At 38.4% G+C, this 14,202-nt stretch overlaps 1 protein-coding gene across 1 annotated transcript in view; it reads left to right on the forward strand.

The window, feature by feature from the left end:
• The first annotated feature begins 2,015 nt into the window (after positions 1-2,015).
• Positions 2,016-14,202, forward strand: part of LOC113226241 — a 37,346-nt gene continuing 25,159 nt past the window's right edge. Inside the window, exons 1-6 of the mRNA XM_026458802.1 lie at positions 2,016-2,319; positions 2,505-2,630; positions 4,342-4,536; positions 8,144-8,283; positions 11,105-11,437; positions 11,487-11,697. Coding sequence (XP_026314587.1) covers positions 2,254-2,319; positions 2,505-2,630; positions 4,342-4,536; positions 8,144-8,283; positions 11,105-11,437; positions 11,487-11,697 — 1,071 coding nt within the window. The 5' untranslated portion in view covers positions 2,016-2,253. The remainder of the gene's footprint in view (positions 2,320-2,504; positions 2,631-4,341; positions 4,537-8,143; positions 8,284-11,104; positions 11,438-11,486; positions 11,698-14,202) is intronic.

Raw genomic sequence — 14,202 nt, forward strand, 5'->3', positions numbered from 1 at the left:
CAATATTTGGTAAAATAAACACGTATTCTTGTTAATCGATTGTAAACACAACAAAAGACGATCCCTGAAACAGAAAATTTATAGCGTTCCAAATCTCAACAATCATATTTTAACACCGAATCCTGTAAGATAGTTGAAAAAAACAACACCCTTATATGGCGAGTATAATTTCTTAGTCATTCCTTTTACATTTAAATTATGCTTTATCGATTTTTTTATGATTAAATATTTCTATATTCTGAAGAGCAATTAAATTTCGAATGTTTTTTTGAACCCATTGTAATGTATTAAATATTAACAATACCTACTGTTTAGTGCAAATGTACTTAATATAAGCACACTTATAAGTACTTAAAAATATGTAAGATCTAAACATGACTAGTTAGCTACTTAATTGATAACTTTTTTGTGGAATTCATAAATAAAGAATTTAATTTAAATTTGTTGTTTTAGTCTATCGTTATTATTAGTAAACGCAACGAATAGTATATTCGGCCTACGGTCAAATACAGAGAATTCGGCCAGGAGCGTGGCCGAATAGCCGAAAATTTGGCCAAACAGATTAGGTTAGTTATGATAAATAATTTTGTACAATGATACAAGAAAAATATAATAATTTCAAGTTTATTACATAAGGCCTGTTCAGTATCGTAGCCGTAGAGCTTCGTGTGTAAAGGTTCGTCCAGGGAAGTACTGCCACCTTGCTTCTTATTCCAGCCGCCAAGCAGTAATGTCAGCATTACTGCGATCGTGTTTTGAAGGATAAATAAGGGTGCTAGTGAAATTACAGGCACGTGGGACTTGTCAACTTATGTCTCAGGGTGACAAATGCAGTGGTAGTGCCCCTCAGATCTTTGCGATTTAAAGCTCTGGGTGGCACTACAACTTGGCCAAACGGTTAAAAACCATGCCGGTCTGCCACGAAGAGGTCCAGGCTACAATTCCCGGGCCGGGAGAAATATTTTATGGCCTAGGTAGGTTTACTTCTCTAGTGAGTGGATGTAATTTGTGGTGGTCTATGGCGACCACGACACAGTGTTACCCCTCCAAAAAAATTTTGTTAGTTTTCATTTAACTTGTTACCTTTTTTGACTTCTTCAATCTTTTTTCTTTTTTTCGATAAATAATCGAAAAATTGCAGTTTCATGGTTAAAGTTTTTATTATATAATGTTTTTAGGTATTTTATAATGCTTCTAGGTATTCGGTATTGTTCTGAATAGTGATTCAGTATTTTGTATTCAGCCGGATAGCAAACAGCAAACCGAATAACATGCAGGTTCGGTGCTCCTTTCTCTGCCGCGTCTTCCCTCCCTCTTATGATTTGGGGTCCTTCAAACGAGGCGTGAAGAGGCATATTGTAGGCAGGCAGGGTGGAGGTGGCTAGTGCAGTGAGGATTTCATCGCTGCACTAGTTTCCTTCGCGTTTGGATACCACTTTCCACTTAACATCAGGTGGAGTGGAGTCATTTGCCTGTCATGTATAAAAAAAAAAAAAATTCTTTTTAACTCCAGTTATTATGTTTATTGTAACCAAATTGCGATGTAATAGAACACGAATATGTGATGTTCGTTTAGTTTGTGATACTATATTACCTTAAAAGGAATCAATACTTAAAGATGAGATAAGCAACTTTAAAAAAAATCTTTTAATGCAGTATTACTTTCAAAAATAAAACAGTATTTCCATGAAGCAAAATATCTATCTGCAAATTATTTAAAGTAATTTTCCTTCGTGTCGCATAGCCCCGTACCGCATATATTTCTAATGAAAACTATTTGAAATCATTAGAAATGTCAGATAGAAGAAGAAACAATGATCTCAAATAAGTACCATTAGGGCGCGTTTATACGACAAGAATATCATCGCGCGGTCCAAGAGCGGAGTCTGCGGCGGCCGCCGCAAAACGACCGCATGCACGTGTTCAGAGACCGACCTGACATGGCAAAATACGCTCTATTTATTTAGCTTTTAGCTGGAATGCATTAGTTTATCTTTTGCCTACGCGGTCGCCGAGCGGAGTCCGCTCTTCGATCGCGCGGCGGCCGCCACGAACTCCGCTCTTGGACCGCGTGACGGCCGCGCGAAAACTTTCTCCTCATGTGTCTGGGCGCTTGTTGTTCCAAAACAGTATAAAATGTACTTCTGTCAGATTTTATAAGCTACAATTTGAGTTTTGAAAGTTTTATAAATCAAAAATAACTAATTACTACATTTTATTATAAATCGATTATAGACTACAGGGCTACTTAAGATGCCGAACCAAGTTGAACAGAAGGTCATCGACCCTGAGGCAGAACTTAGCAATGTTCAACGTACTGTAAGTTTTTGGCTAAATTGTAAACATAACTACACTAATAATAAATATAATGCTTAGTTGGCATAGTATTTGGCACGGTTTGCTAGAAGACGTCGGTTCAAATCCGACCGGATCGAAGGAATTTCTTTCTAAATGTTCGATCTTCGTATTAATAATGATACTAACAAATATGTTCTATATTCTAGTTTCAAAAGCTGGCGCCTATGTGCAGTGTTGAGAAACGCGCACAAGGCATTCCACAGCTCGCCCCGCAAGAAAAACAGCTGAGTATCCTAGCGCATGAACTCAAGGAGACTCTTCTCTGTATCAATGTAGGTTTTCATCAACCACCATCAGTCGAAAGATTATTTTTTATAGCGCCAAGTGACGGGACGACCAAGTCGTGGGCTGCAGTGCCACTCAGAGCTTTAAATCGCACAGATCATACTGCGCCCGTCACCATGAGATATAATTTGACAAATCCCATGTGCCTGTAATTTCACCAGCACCCTTACCCTTCAAAACCGGAACGCAGTAATGCTGACATTACTACTCGCGACACTAAGCGACGGGACAATGAAGTCGTGCGCGTGCACTCCACACTTTAAATCGCAAAGATCTGTCGGACACTGCCACTGCGCCCGTCACTTTGAGACCTAAATCGACAAGTTCCATGAGCCTGTAATTTCTCCAGCAGACGTTAACAACTGGGTTTGGGTCTCTATCAAAGAACGCTTCAACGACCGTTCTTGCGCCGCGCGCCTTTCTCAGGTCTTCAATCCACTAAAAAGACGTTTAGACGTATACGTTATGTTAGAATGTCGTTTAACAAAGCTGAAGTCTCACCAAGTTAACCTACTTCATCTTTTTTAAACGATTTCAAAAAAGGAGGAGGTTCGTAATTCGATTGTTTTTTTTTGTACGTATGTTACGCGATAACTCTTGTTGAAATAATTTGTAAACCGATTTTGATTCTTTTTTTTTTTGTTGGAAAGAGGGTACCTCAGTATTGGTCCAACTTAAAGTTGTAAAAAATATTCCACTTTTAGGCAAACTAGGGGCTGAATCCGGATTCGCGCACTTTTCGGTAACCGATTTCAATAAAAATTGTGAAATGGATGTAATTACACGAATTTTTGAGGTCGATTTTGTTACTACTCTGTATTGAGATTATTTAATGTAATGTATCTAAGAGATAGACTAAAATTCCTTTTTACGTTGATTTTCTTAACTTTGCCTGTCTAATGTTTGACATCATAAAATTTAAAAGTGCGGAGTATCTGTATAATTTAGAATTTGCGAACCCTAGGCCTATTCTGGCAGATTATATACACTGCCGGCGTGAGGGAAACCCGGGGGAGTTTTAGTGGCCCTCCAGTCTGGAGGGAGAGTCCCCACATAACGCCTGGGCTCAGTGGTATCTAGAAAGATTTCCCCCGTCAAAAAAAAAGTTGTATACAGTGAACGGTAGCTTTTGAATCTTTCGCCATCAGTCTTCAAAGTGCTGGAATAATATTCCTCCGCCAATAAGATTTGTGCATACTAAGTTTACCTTTACGAAACTCATTAAAGAGGCTATTTTACGCAAACAAAAACTTGGTATTCCGAAGCGCTTTGAGTCTATAGTATTGATACGTTCCAACAATAATTTATTTTTCTAATTCCTATTAATCTAACACTAACACCAATTTAATTGTTTTATTATTATTATAACCATGTGGACATAAACTATCACCACAGCGCACACATGCGATGCGTTGCGAGTTTTTATTATAATGCCTTACATACATATTTCTGTTTATCATTTTTGTTATTTGATCTTTTGTTTTTTGATATTTAAAAATAATGATATCTTGTTTTAATGCTCATATCTTACTTTTTTTGTACTACATTGCTTTTTGATTATTTTTTTAATTTTGTTTGTGTATCGCATGTGTGTTTTGTGATAAATAAACCATTTATCTATCTGTCTATCTTAGATTTCTTTTTTAAGCTCATGAAAATGATTCTGGTCATTTCTGATTTATTGTGTTCTCCCTACAGCTCGCGAAGAAAGGACAGCATGCTATCCGCGATGCTCAAATTCGTAGCGGCATGCACAAATCAATCGTGGAATACGAACAACTGGAAGCAATGTTGCGCGATGAAAACGCTCAACAGGATGAAGTGGATTGCCTCAATTATTTGGCTGGAAAGCAAATTATCGAGCTCTTCAAGGCTGTGCCGACCGAGACAGATGTAATTCTTTCTTCCTCTAATCAAAAGTCTAGAAATTTCTGAATTTTCGAACGTTACAGGGAACTCAAATTGTCTCCAAACAACTGCCTCCGTCCGTGGCCGAACGGTTACCATTCCGGACTGTCACACAGAGGTCCCAAGTTCGATTCCCGGGCCGGGAGAAATATTTGTATGGCCTACATGTGTTTCTCTCGTGAGTTTGGGTGTAATTTGTGGTTGTCTGTGTGTGTGTCCTTGGCACCCGCGACACAGGGTTTCCCTAGTACGGGGGTATGCTGAGTGTGTGTGTTATTTATTTATTTATATCGACTTTTAATATTTGTATTACCAGTTGAAAATTGTAATTTGTTTGAATTTTATAATTGCAAGTAACAATTTTTTCAAATTTCGAAAATATTTGTTCAAAAACGGATACAGAAACGTAGTAGTCATTCATGAATCAGGTAAAATAACTAACTGAATAAACAAAATAATTGAATATCAGTTCAATACAAAATTATAGTTAATAGCGACATCTCTAACTAGGGCTGGTAGCTGTAAAGTTACCTAACTGGGAAGAAATATTTACGTAGATTTCTCAAAGATGGCGCTACGGCTAAAATAGTATTTGAAAAACCAAATACAAAGATCCGACAACAAGCACATAGAAAAATTCGCGAGATCCGCTCCTTCCATGGTTTAGTTGGCATAGAGTCTGACACGATTTGCTAGGAGACGTCGTCGGTTCGAATCCGGCCGGATCGCAGGAATTTTTACTAAGTGTTCGATCTTTGTATTAATAATTATAACAAACTAGTGGAGTAATTTCACAAAAAAACAAAATTGAATATCAATTCAATACAAATTTAATTGAATAAACATTGTGAGAAATGTTGGTTCGTTAATTTAAAGAAAATTAAAATAAATCAAAATTATCTTTATTTCACATATAATAATAAATAAATATGAGACATAACATACGTTGCTCTGATCCGAATGTAAGTTGCTAAAGCACTTGTGTTGTGGAAATCCCCGAGACAATATGGAAAGGTTAGTTTTCCACACTGACCCGACTAGGGATCGAACTCGGGACCTCAGAGATGACACCATGAAAATCGGCGTACAAGCCACTCGACCACGGAGGCCGTCCAAGGTAAGCAAATTACACTTGAAATCCTCACATTTTCTTCACACGAGATCCGCGCTCTACTTAACGCATTATGGAAATTGAATAATGAAAGCATTATGGTAACTTTCGTGATAATGGCACCCGTGTTATCGAAATCTCTATGGTAAAAATAGATTAAAATACATAATTCCTTACCTAATAAACGAAATTCCAAAAGATATTAAAAGTTCTCTAGATGATAAAAACATCAAACATAAATTAAAAACACACTTTTTAAATCAAATTTAATACTAACAAAGATCAATTATTGAACATAACTAACCTATAACTAACATATACCATAACAATAAAATAACTTATATTATTAATTATTATTTAAGCCTCTTCATAATACTCAGGTCCAGCGCATATATTATTATGATAATAAATAACACCCGTTATTAACGACCGGCTACCACACACACACGCGCACTACGACAAATATTAATCAGCACGCAGTAGTATGAACAATGCACACACTACACACAAAAATATTTTTGTACGACGTCTGACGGTATACAGAAAAACTTACTTAAGTTTATGTTATACTGTAATGTTTTTGTTCTGATGCTTTTATATGAATAATAAATAATAATAATAATAATAACAAGACAACAATAAAACTGAAACTAAATAAGGTATTAAAAATAAAGTAATTATATAAAATAAGGTATTAAAAAACCAATTAGAGGGGAGTTCTAGATCTCGATTTACTGATCCTATATGGGAATTTTAATAATTTATTCGCTAAAAATGTCGATTTTTTTGTGACGGGACGATCAAGTTGTGCGCCTGGTGATAAGCTATACGCCTGTCCATAACAACTGCAGTGCCAGTTAGAGCTTTTAATCGCAAAGATCTTAGGGGCACTGCCACTATGCCCGTCACCCTGAGATATAAGTTTACAAGTCTCATGTGCCTGTAATTTCACCAGCACCCTTATGGTGCATTTGTTCGACACAAGTATCATCGCATCTAGCTGTCATGGCAAAATACGCTCTATTTATTTAGCTTTTACGTTTTTACTTAAATGAGCATCTCAGGTGCGCCGGCGAGTCTGGCTTGTCTTGTGACCGCGCGGTTATACTATTCCGAGGAATTTGAGGGTCGTATTCCAGAACTCTACTCAATGCTCAAGTCAGAACTTGAGTATGATTTAAACCACTAGAAATCATACTCAAGTCCTTGTCATTAGGGTCGTATTTCCAGTGCTTGAAATCCTACTCAAGTCTGCTCAAATTCTGACGGAGTTCTAGAATACGACCCTAAATATTGTTGCCTAGTAAGTAATAGTTGTTGCATGGAATCACCGCGCGGCGACCGCCCGGTTACCACGTTTTCACGTACATTAATGTCGAACCTGAATACTATTTACTAGACAACAACGTTTAAATTCCTTGGAATAATAGCACGTAGACCAAAGACAACCCAGCCTCATTTAAGTTAAAACATAAAAGCTAAATATACAGAGCGTATTTTGCTGTGACCTCGATGAAATTCGTATCAAATAAATGCGCCCTAACTGGGCGCTGTACTTCCCTGGACGAACTCTTTCACAAGGACCTTTAAAGCTACTAAATAAACGATTACGTTAGTTACGATAAGGAGAGCAAAATTTTAGAGCTAAACTGTGTTAGCCTTCATACGCCTAAACCTTAAGTAATATGCTCACTTTAGTATAGTAAGCCTTTATTTACATGATTGTTGAACTTAGCGAGGGATCATCGGGAGATGTCTAAAACAGCTTTTGAAATCTCGTATAGTATTGAATATCCTTAACCCACAAAATAACTTTGAACCCTCTGAAATCTTATCTTCGGTAATACCTTCCGTTTACTTGTTTCTGGAATTAAAATTTTGTGCGTCACTCCGTTTATTATACAATTGTATAACAATATTCAGAAAAAAATATACAGTTGTAAAAAAATCGTGATGCAATGGTCAATAACTAACTTAACTGCCTCCGTGGCCGAACGGTTACTATCCACGCAGAGGTCCCAGGTTCGATTCCCGGGCCGGGAGAAATGTTTGTATGGCTTACATTTATTTCTCTCGTGAGTTTGGGTGTAATTTGTGGTTGTCTATGTGTGTGTCCATGGCACCCGCGACACAGGGTTTCCCTAGTGCGGGGCTATGTTGAGTGTGTGCGTTATTTATTATTTATTTATTATAATAAGTCAGTCTTTGAAAATGTCCCCAAATAAGATACATGAGTATAATTTAGATCACTCTAACAGTAAACAATCCAAACATTAACACCCCATTAAAATAAGAATATTAATAACATTTGTATCATGACTTTATCATCCTCAACGTGACTAAGACAAAAACCGTATCGAAACGTGTTGAACAGTTTTGTGGAGTTATAACTGCCTATAACAAAACTGCTGGTAAAGGTATAGTTTCTTTAGCAGGTTCTTTAACATCGAAATGACTGAAAGTTGTCAAACGTCATTACAGGAACTTGCTATGATTGAAGACGCCAATAATCGTCTCAGGCGCATGGAGAATCGACTCGATATAGCCACAAAGAGGTTCTGCGTCGTTAATGCTGATAACAAGGGAGTCCGGGAAGAGATCCATCGACTGCTCGTTGAAAGGTATAACTTTGACCACCATAAGCACCTCCGATAGATTGTCAGACGTGGCGAGGAGATGAGACGTATGATCTCCTGCATACCTCGCAAGCGTTTGTCTTGTAAAGGTGCCTACAGATACGATCGACATTGTCGATCGACATCGATCGACAATGTCGATCAGGTGCCTACAGATACAATCGACATTGTCGATCGACAACGAGAATTATAGACGTTTTCGAGTTGTTTGGGAGTGCTTATTGAGAATGTGACATTATTTCTTAATTCAAGATGGTTCTGGAAATGGCATTTATATCTGAATACATGATGGCTGACACGACTTTTCGCATTTCCAAAATGCAAAATGGCGGGCACGATTTCCCAAATAACGGCAAGTTGGGTATCGTTTTCGAGATATTTGGGGGTGCTCATTGCGAATATAGAACTAATTTGTAAATCCAAGGTGGCGGGCACGATTTTTCAAATAATGGCAAGTTGGGTATCGTTTTCGAGGTATTTGGGGGTGCTCATTACGAATATGGCACTCATTTCTAAATCCAAGATGGCGGACACGATTTTTCGAATAATAGCAAGTTGGGTATCGTTTTCGAGTTATTTGGGCGTGCTCATTACGAATATAGCACTTATTTATAAATCCAAGATGGCGGACACAATTTAAAAAAAAAATGTAATATGGGTATCCTTTTCGAGGTATTTGGGGACGCCCAATACGAATATATTACTCATTTCTAAATCCAAGATGGCGGGCATGATTTTTTTTAAATGGAATATGGGTATCCTTTTCCAGGTATTTGGGGGTGCTCATTACGAATATAGCACTTATTTGTAAATCCAAGATGGCGAGTACGATTTTTTTTTAAATGCAATATGGGTATCCTTTTCTAGGTATTTGGGGGTGCTCATTACGAATATAGCATTTATTTGTAAATCCAAGATGGCGGACACGATTTTATAAAATGCAATATGGGTATCCTTTTCTAGGTATTTGGGGGTGCTCACTACGAATAATGCACTTATTTGTAAATCCAAGATGGCGGGCACGATTTTTTTTTAAATGCAATATGGGTATCCTTTTCTAGGTATTTGGGGGTGCTCATCACGAATATAGCATTTATTTGTAAATCCAAGATGGCGGACACGATTTTTTTTTAAATGCAATATGGGTATCCTTTTCTAGGTATTTGGGGGTGCTCATTACGAATATAGCACTTATTTGTAAATCCAAGATGGCGGGCACGGTTTTTTAAAATGCAATGTGGGTATCCTTTTCTAGGTATTTGGGGGTGCTCATTACGAATATAGCACTTATTTGTAAATCCAAGATGGCGGACACGATTTTTTTAAAATGCAATATGGGTATCCTTTTCGGGGTATTTGGGGACGCTCAATACGAATATGGCACTCGTTTCTAAATACAAGATGGCGAGCACGATTTTTCGAATAATGTCAAGTTGGGTATCGTTTTCGAGTTATTTGGGCGTGCTCAATACGAATATAGCACTTATTTATAAATCCAAGATGGCGGACACAATTTAAAAAAAAATGTAATATGGGTATCCTTTTCGAGGTATTTAGGGGTGCTCATTACGAATATAGCATTTATTTGTAAATCCAAGATGGCAGACACGATTTTTCAAAAAAAAAAAATGTAATATGGGTATCCTTTTCGAGGTATTTCGGGATGCTCATTACGAATATAGAACTCATTTCTAAATCCAAGATGGTGGGCACGATTTTTTTTAAATGGAATATGGGTATCCTTTTCCAGGTATTTGGGGGTGCTCATTACGAATATAGCACTTATTTCTAAATACAAGATGGCGGACACGATTTTTCAAAAAATGCAATATGGGTATCCTTTTCGAGATATTTGGGGACGCTGAATACGAATGTGGCACTCATTTCTAAATCCAAGATGGCGGACACGATTTTTCAAAAAATGCAATATGGGTATCCTTTTCGAGGTATTTAAGGATGTTCATTACGAAAAAGTCACCCATTTCTAAATCCAAGATGGCGGGCACGATTTCTCGAATAATGGCAAGTTGGGTATCGTCTTCGAGGTATTTGGTGGTGCTTATTACGAATATAGCACTTCTTTGTAAATCCAAGATGGCGGACACAATTTAAAAAAAAATGCAATGTGGGTATCCTTTTCGAGGTATTTGGGGATGCACATTACGTATATGGCACTCATTTCTTAATTCAGATATGGCGGGCACGATTTTTTTTAAATGCAATGTGGGTATCCTTTTCTAGGTATATGGGGGTGCTCATTACGAATATAGCACTTATTTGTAAATCCAAGATGGCGGGCACGATTTTTTTTTAAATGCAATATGGGTATCCTTTTCTAGGTATTTGGGGGTGCTCATTACGAATATAGCATTTATTTGTAAATCCAAGATGGCGGACACGATTTTTTTTTAAATGCAATATGGGTATCCTTTTCGGGGTATTTGGGGACGCTCGATACGAATATGGCACTAGTTTCTTAATACAAGATGGCGGGCACGATTTTTCGAATAATGTCAAGTTGGGTATCGTTTTCGAGGTATTTGGGGGTGCTCATTACGAATATAGCGCTTATTTGTAAATCCAATATGGCAGGCACGATTTTTCGAATAATGGCAAGTTGGGTATCGTTTTCGGGGTATTTGGGGGTGCTCATTACGATAATAGCACTTATTTTTTAATCCAAGTTGGTGGACACGATTTTCTCAAAAAAATGCAATATTGGAATCATTTTCGAGGTATTTGGGGATGCCCTTTACGAATATGTCGAGAGATGGCATCGCACAGTTAATACAGCGCTTATGGCAAGAGGCACGACGACAGAATGGGCTCAAGAATTACCCACAGTACTACTGGGCCTACGTACTGCACTACGAGCCGACAACAATCTCAGCCCAGCCCTAGTGACGTACGGTGCTACACTACGTTTGCCGGCCGACTTCTTCGTGCCATCAAAAGGGAACAACGACGATTGTGAATTCGTACGACAATTAATTAGCAAAATGGCATCGTTAATACCTACACAGAGCCGAAGCACCACACCTAGCAAGCTGCTCATGCAAAAGAACCTCGGTACGTGTACTTATGTATTCCTGTGCAACGACTCGGTCCGCCCTCCACTGTCTCCACCATACGACGGGCCGTATGAAGTCTTAGAACGCAATTCCAAGTGCTACAAAATTCACCGACAGGCTTAAATCGGCTCACATCGACAGCGCCAACAGAGCCGCGTACACCACTCAGGCGTCTAACGTGATAACGACACAATTTAGCCACGCCCCTCCTACGAGCACAGCCGCCGCACCACCCGCTAGCGATCTGCTGCTGCCGCAACAATTCACTCCAGTGACGGGCGATCAACCTATTCGCATATCAAGATGCGGCAGAACAAAAAAACCCAGAGTACGCTTCGCTTGAAGGGGTGTCATATCATTTCATCAACACGTCCGGTCAGCGCCGCGCGAGCGCCGACTGACTGGCGGCCCGCGGGCGCGCGAAGTATTTACGTGAGAGCAAGAGCGAGAGGCATATATATAGTCTCTCTCTCTCTCTCTCTCTCTCCAACTTATGTTTGGGTGTACGTTATATTTTATAAATTCTGTATAAAGGTAGGGGCTGATTTCGAAATAAATGTTACTTGCTAGCTAGACATCGAGCGTTTCACTTCTTCAACTAACAACCCTCCGAGGATCCGCTACACCGTCTTGGATTTACAAATAAGTGCTATATTCCTAATAAGCGCCCCAAATACATCGAAAACGATACCCAACTTGCCATTGTTCTAAAAATCACGCCCGACATTTTGGATTTAGAAATTAGTGATATATTCGTAATGGGCATCCCCAAATACCTCGAAAATGATTCCCATATTGCATTTATCTCAAAAATCGTGTCCGCGATGTTGGATTTACAAATAAGTGCTATATTCGTAATGAGCACCCCCAAATACCTCGAAAACGATACCCAACTTGCCATTATTCGAAAAATCATGCCCGCCATCTTGGATTTAAAAATGAGTGACATATTCGTAATGAGCATCCCCAAATAGCTCGAAAATGATTCCCATATTGCATTTTTAAAAAATCGTGTCCGCCATCTTGGAATTATAAATAAGTTCTATATTCGTAATTAGCACTACCAAATACCTCGAACACGATACCCAACTGCCATTATTCGAAAAATCATGCCCGCTATCTTGGATTTAGAAATGAGTGATATATTCGTATTGGGCATCCCCAAATACCTCGAAAATGATTCCCATATTGCATTTTCTTGAAAAATCGTGTCCGCCATCTTGGATTTAGAAATGAGTGATATATTCGTAATGGGCATCCCCAAATACCTCGAAAATGATTCCCATATTGCATTTATCTCAAAAATCGTGTCCGCAATGTTGGATTTACAAATAAGTGCTATATTCGTAATGAGCACCCCCAAATACCTCGAAAACGATACCCAACTTGCCATTATTCGAAAAATCATGCCCGCCATCTTGGGTTTAAAAATGAGTAACATATTCGTAATGAGCATCCCCAAATACCTCGAAAATGATTCCCATATTGCATTAAAAAAAAATCGTGTCCGCCATCTTGGATTTACAAATAAGTTCTATATTCGTAATTAGCACTACCAAATACCTCGAACACGACACCCAATTTGCCATTATTCGAAAAATCATGCCCGCCATCTTGGATTTAGAAATGAGTGATATATTCGTATTGGGCATCCCCAAATACCTCGAAAATGATTCCCATATTGCATTTTTTTGAAAAATCGTGTCCGCCATCTTGGATTTACAAATAAGCGCTATATTCGTAATGAGCACCCCCAAATACCCCGAAAACGATACTCAACCTGCCATTACTCGAAAAATCGTGTCCGCCATCTTGGATTTAGAAATGAGTAATACAATTATTAATACAAAGATCGAACACTCAGAAAAAACACTCAGAAAAAATTCCTTCGATCCGGTCGGATTCGAACCGACGTCTTCTTGCATACCGTGCCAGATGCTATACCAACTAAGCCACGGAACGAACCAACGGACCTCACGAATTTTTCTATGTGCTTGCGTCGTGTCTTTGTACTTGGTCTTTCAACCACTTTTTAGTCGTAGCGCCATCTATGAGAAATCTATTACAGATTTATCACCCAGTTAGTACCTTTACAGCTACCAGTCCTGGCGAGAGATGTCGCTATTCACTGTATTAATTAAATTTTTATTGAATTGATATTCAATTATTTTACTCTTGTGGAGTAATTTCAAAAAAAAGAAATTGAATATCAATTCAATAAAAATTTAATTAATGAGTAATATATTCGTATTGGGCATCCCCAAATACCTCGAAAATGATTTCCATATTGCATTTTTTTGAAAAATCGTGTCCGCCATATTGGATTTACAAATAAGTGCTATATTAGTAATGAGCAGCCCCAAATACCTCGAAAACGATACCCAACTTACCATTATTCGAAAAATCATGCCCGCCATCTTGGATTTAGAAATGAGTGAAATATCCGTAATGGGCCTCCCCAAATACCTCGAAAATGATACCCAACTTGCCATTATTCGAAAAACCGTGTCCGCCATCTTGGATTTAGAAATAAGTGCTATATTCGTAATGAGCACTCCTAAATACTTTTTCCGACCATTGCTCAAGACACATGGTGTCGATCGACAAAGTCGATCGTATCTGTAGGCACCCAATCGACATTGTCGATCGATGCGTCTTGAGCGCTGGTCGGAAAAAGTATTTAGGAGTGCTCATTATGAATATAGCACTTATTTCTAAATCCAAAATGGCGGGCATGACTTTTCAAATACCGGCTAGTTGAGCATAGTTTTTAAAGTATCTGGGGGTGCTCATTACGAATATGTCCTTCATTTCTAAACCCAAGATGGCGGGC

The sequence above is a fragment of the Hyposmocoma kahamanoa genome, unplaced genomic scaffold, assembly GCF_003589595.1.
Source record: "Hyposmocoma kahamanoa isolate Upper Pololo Valley unplaced genomic scaffold, ASM358959v1 185, whole genome shotgun sequence".
Lineage (NCBI taxonomy): Eukaryota > Metazoa > Arthropoda > Insecta > Lepidoptera > Cosmopterigidae > Hyposmocoma > Hyposmocoma kahamanoa.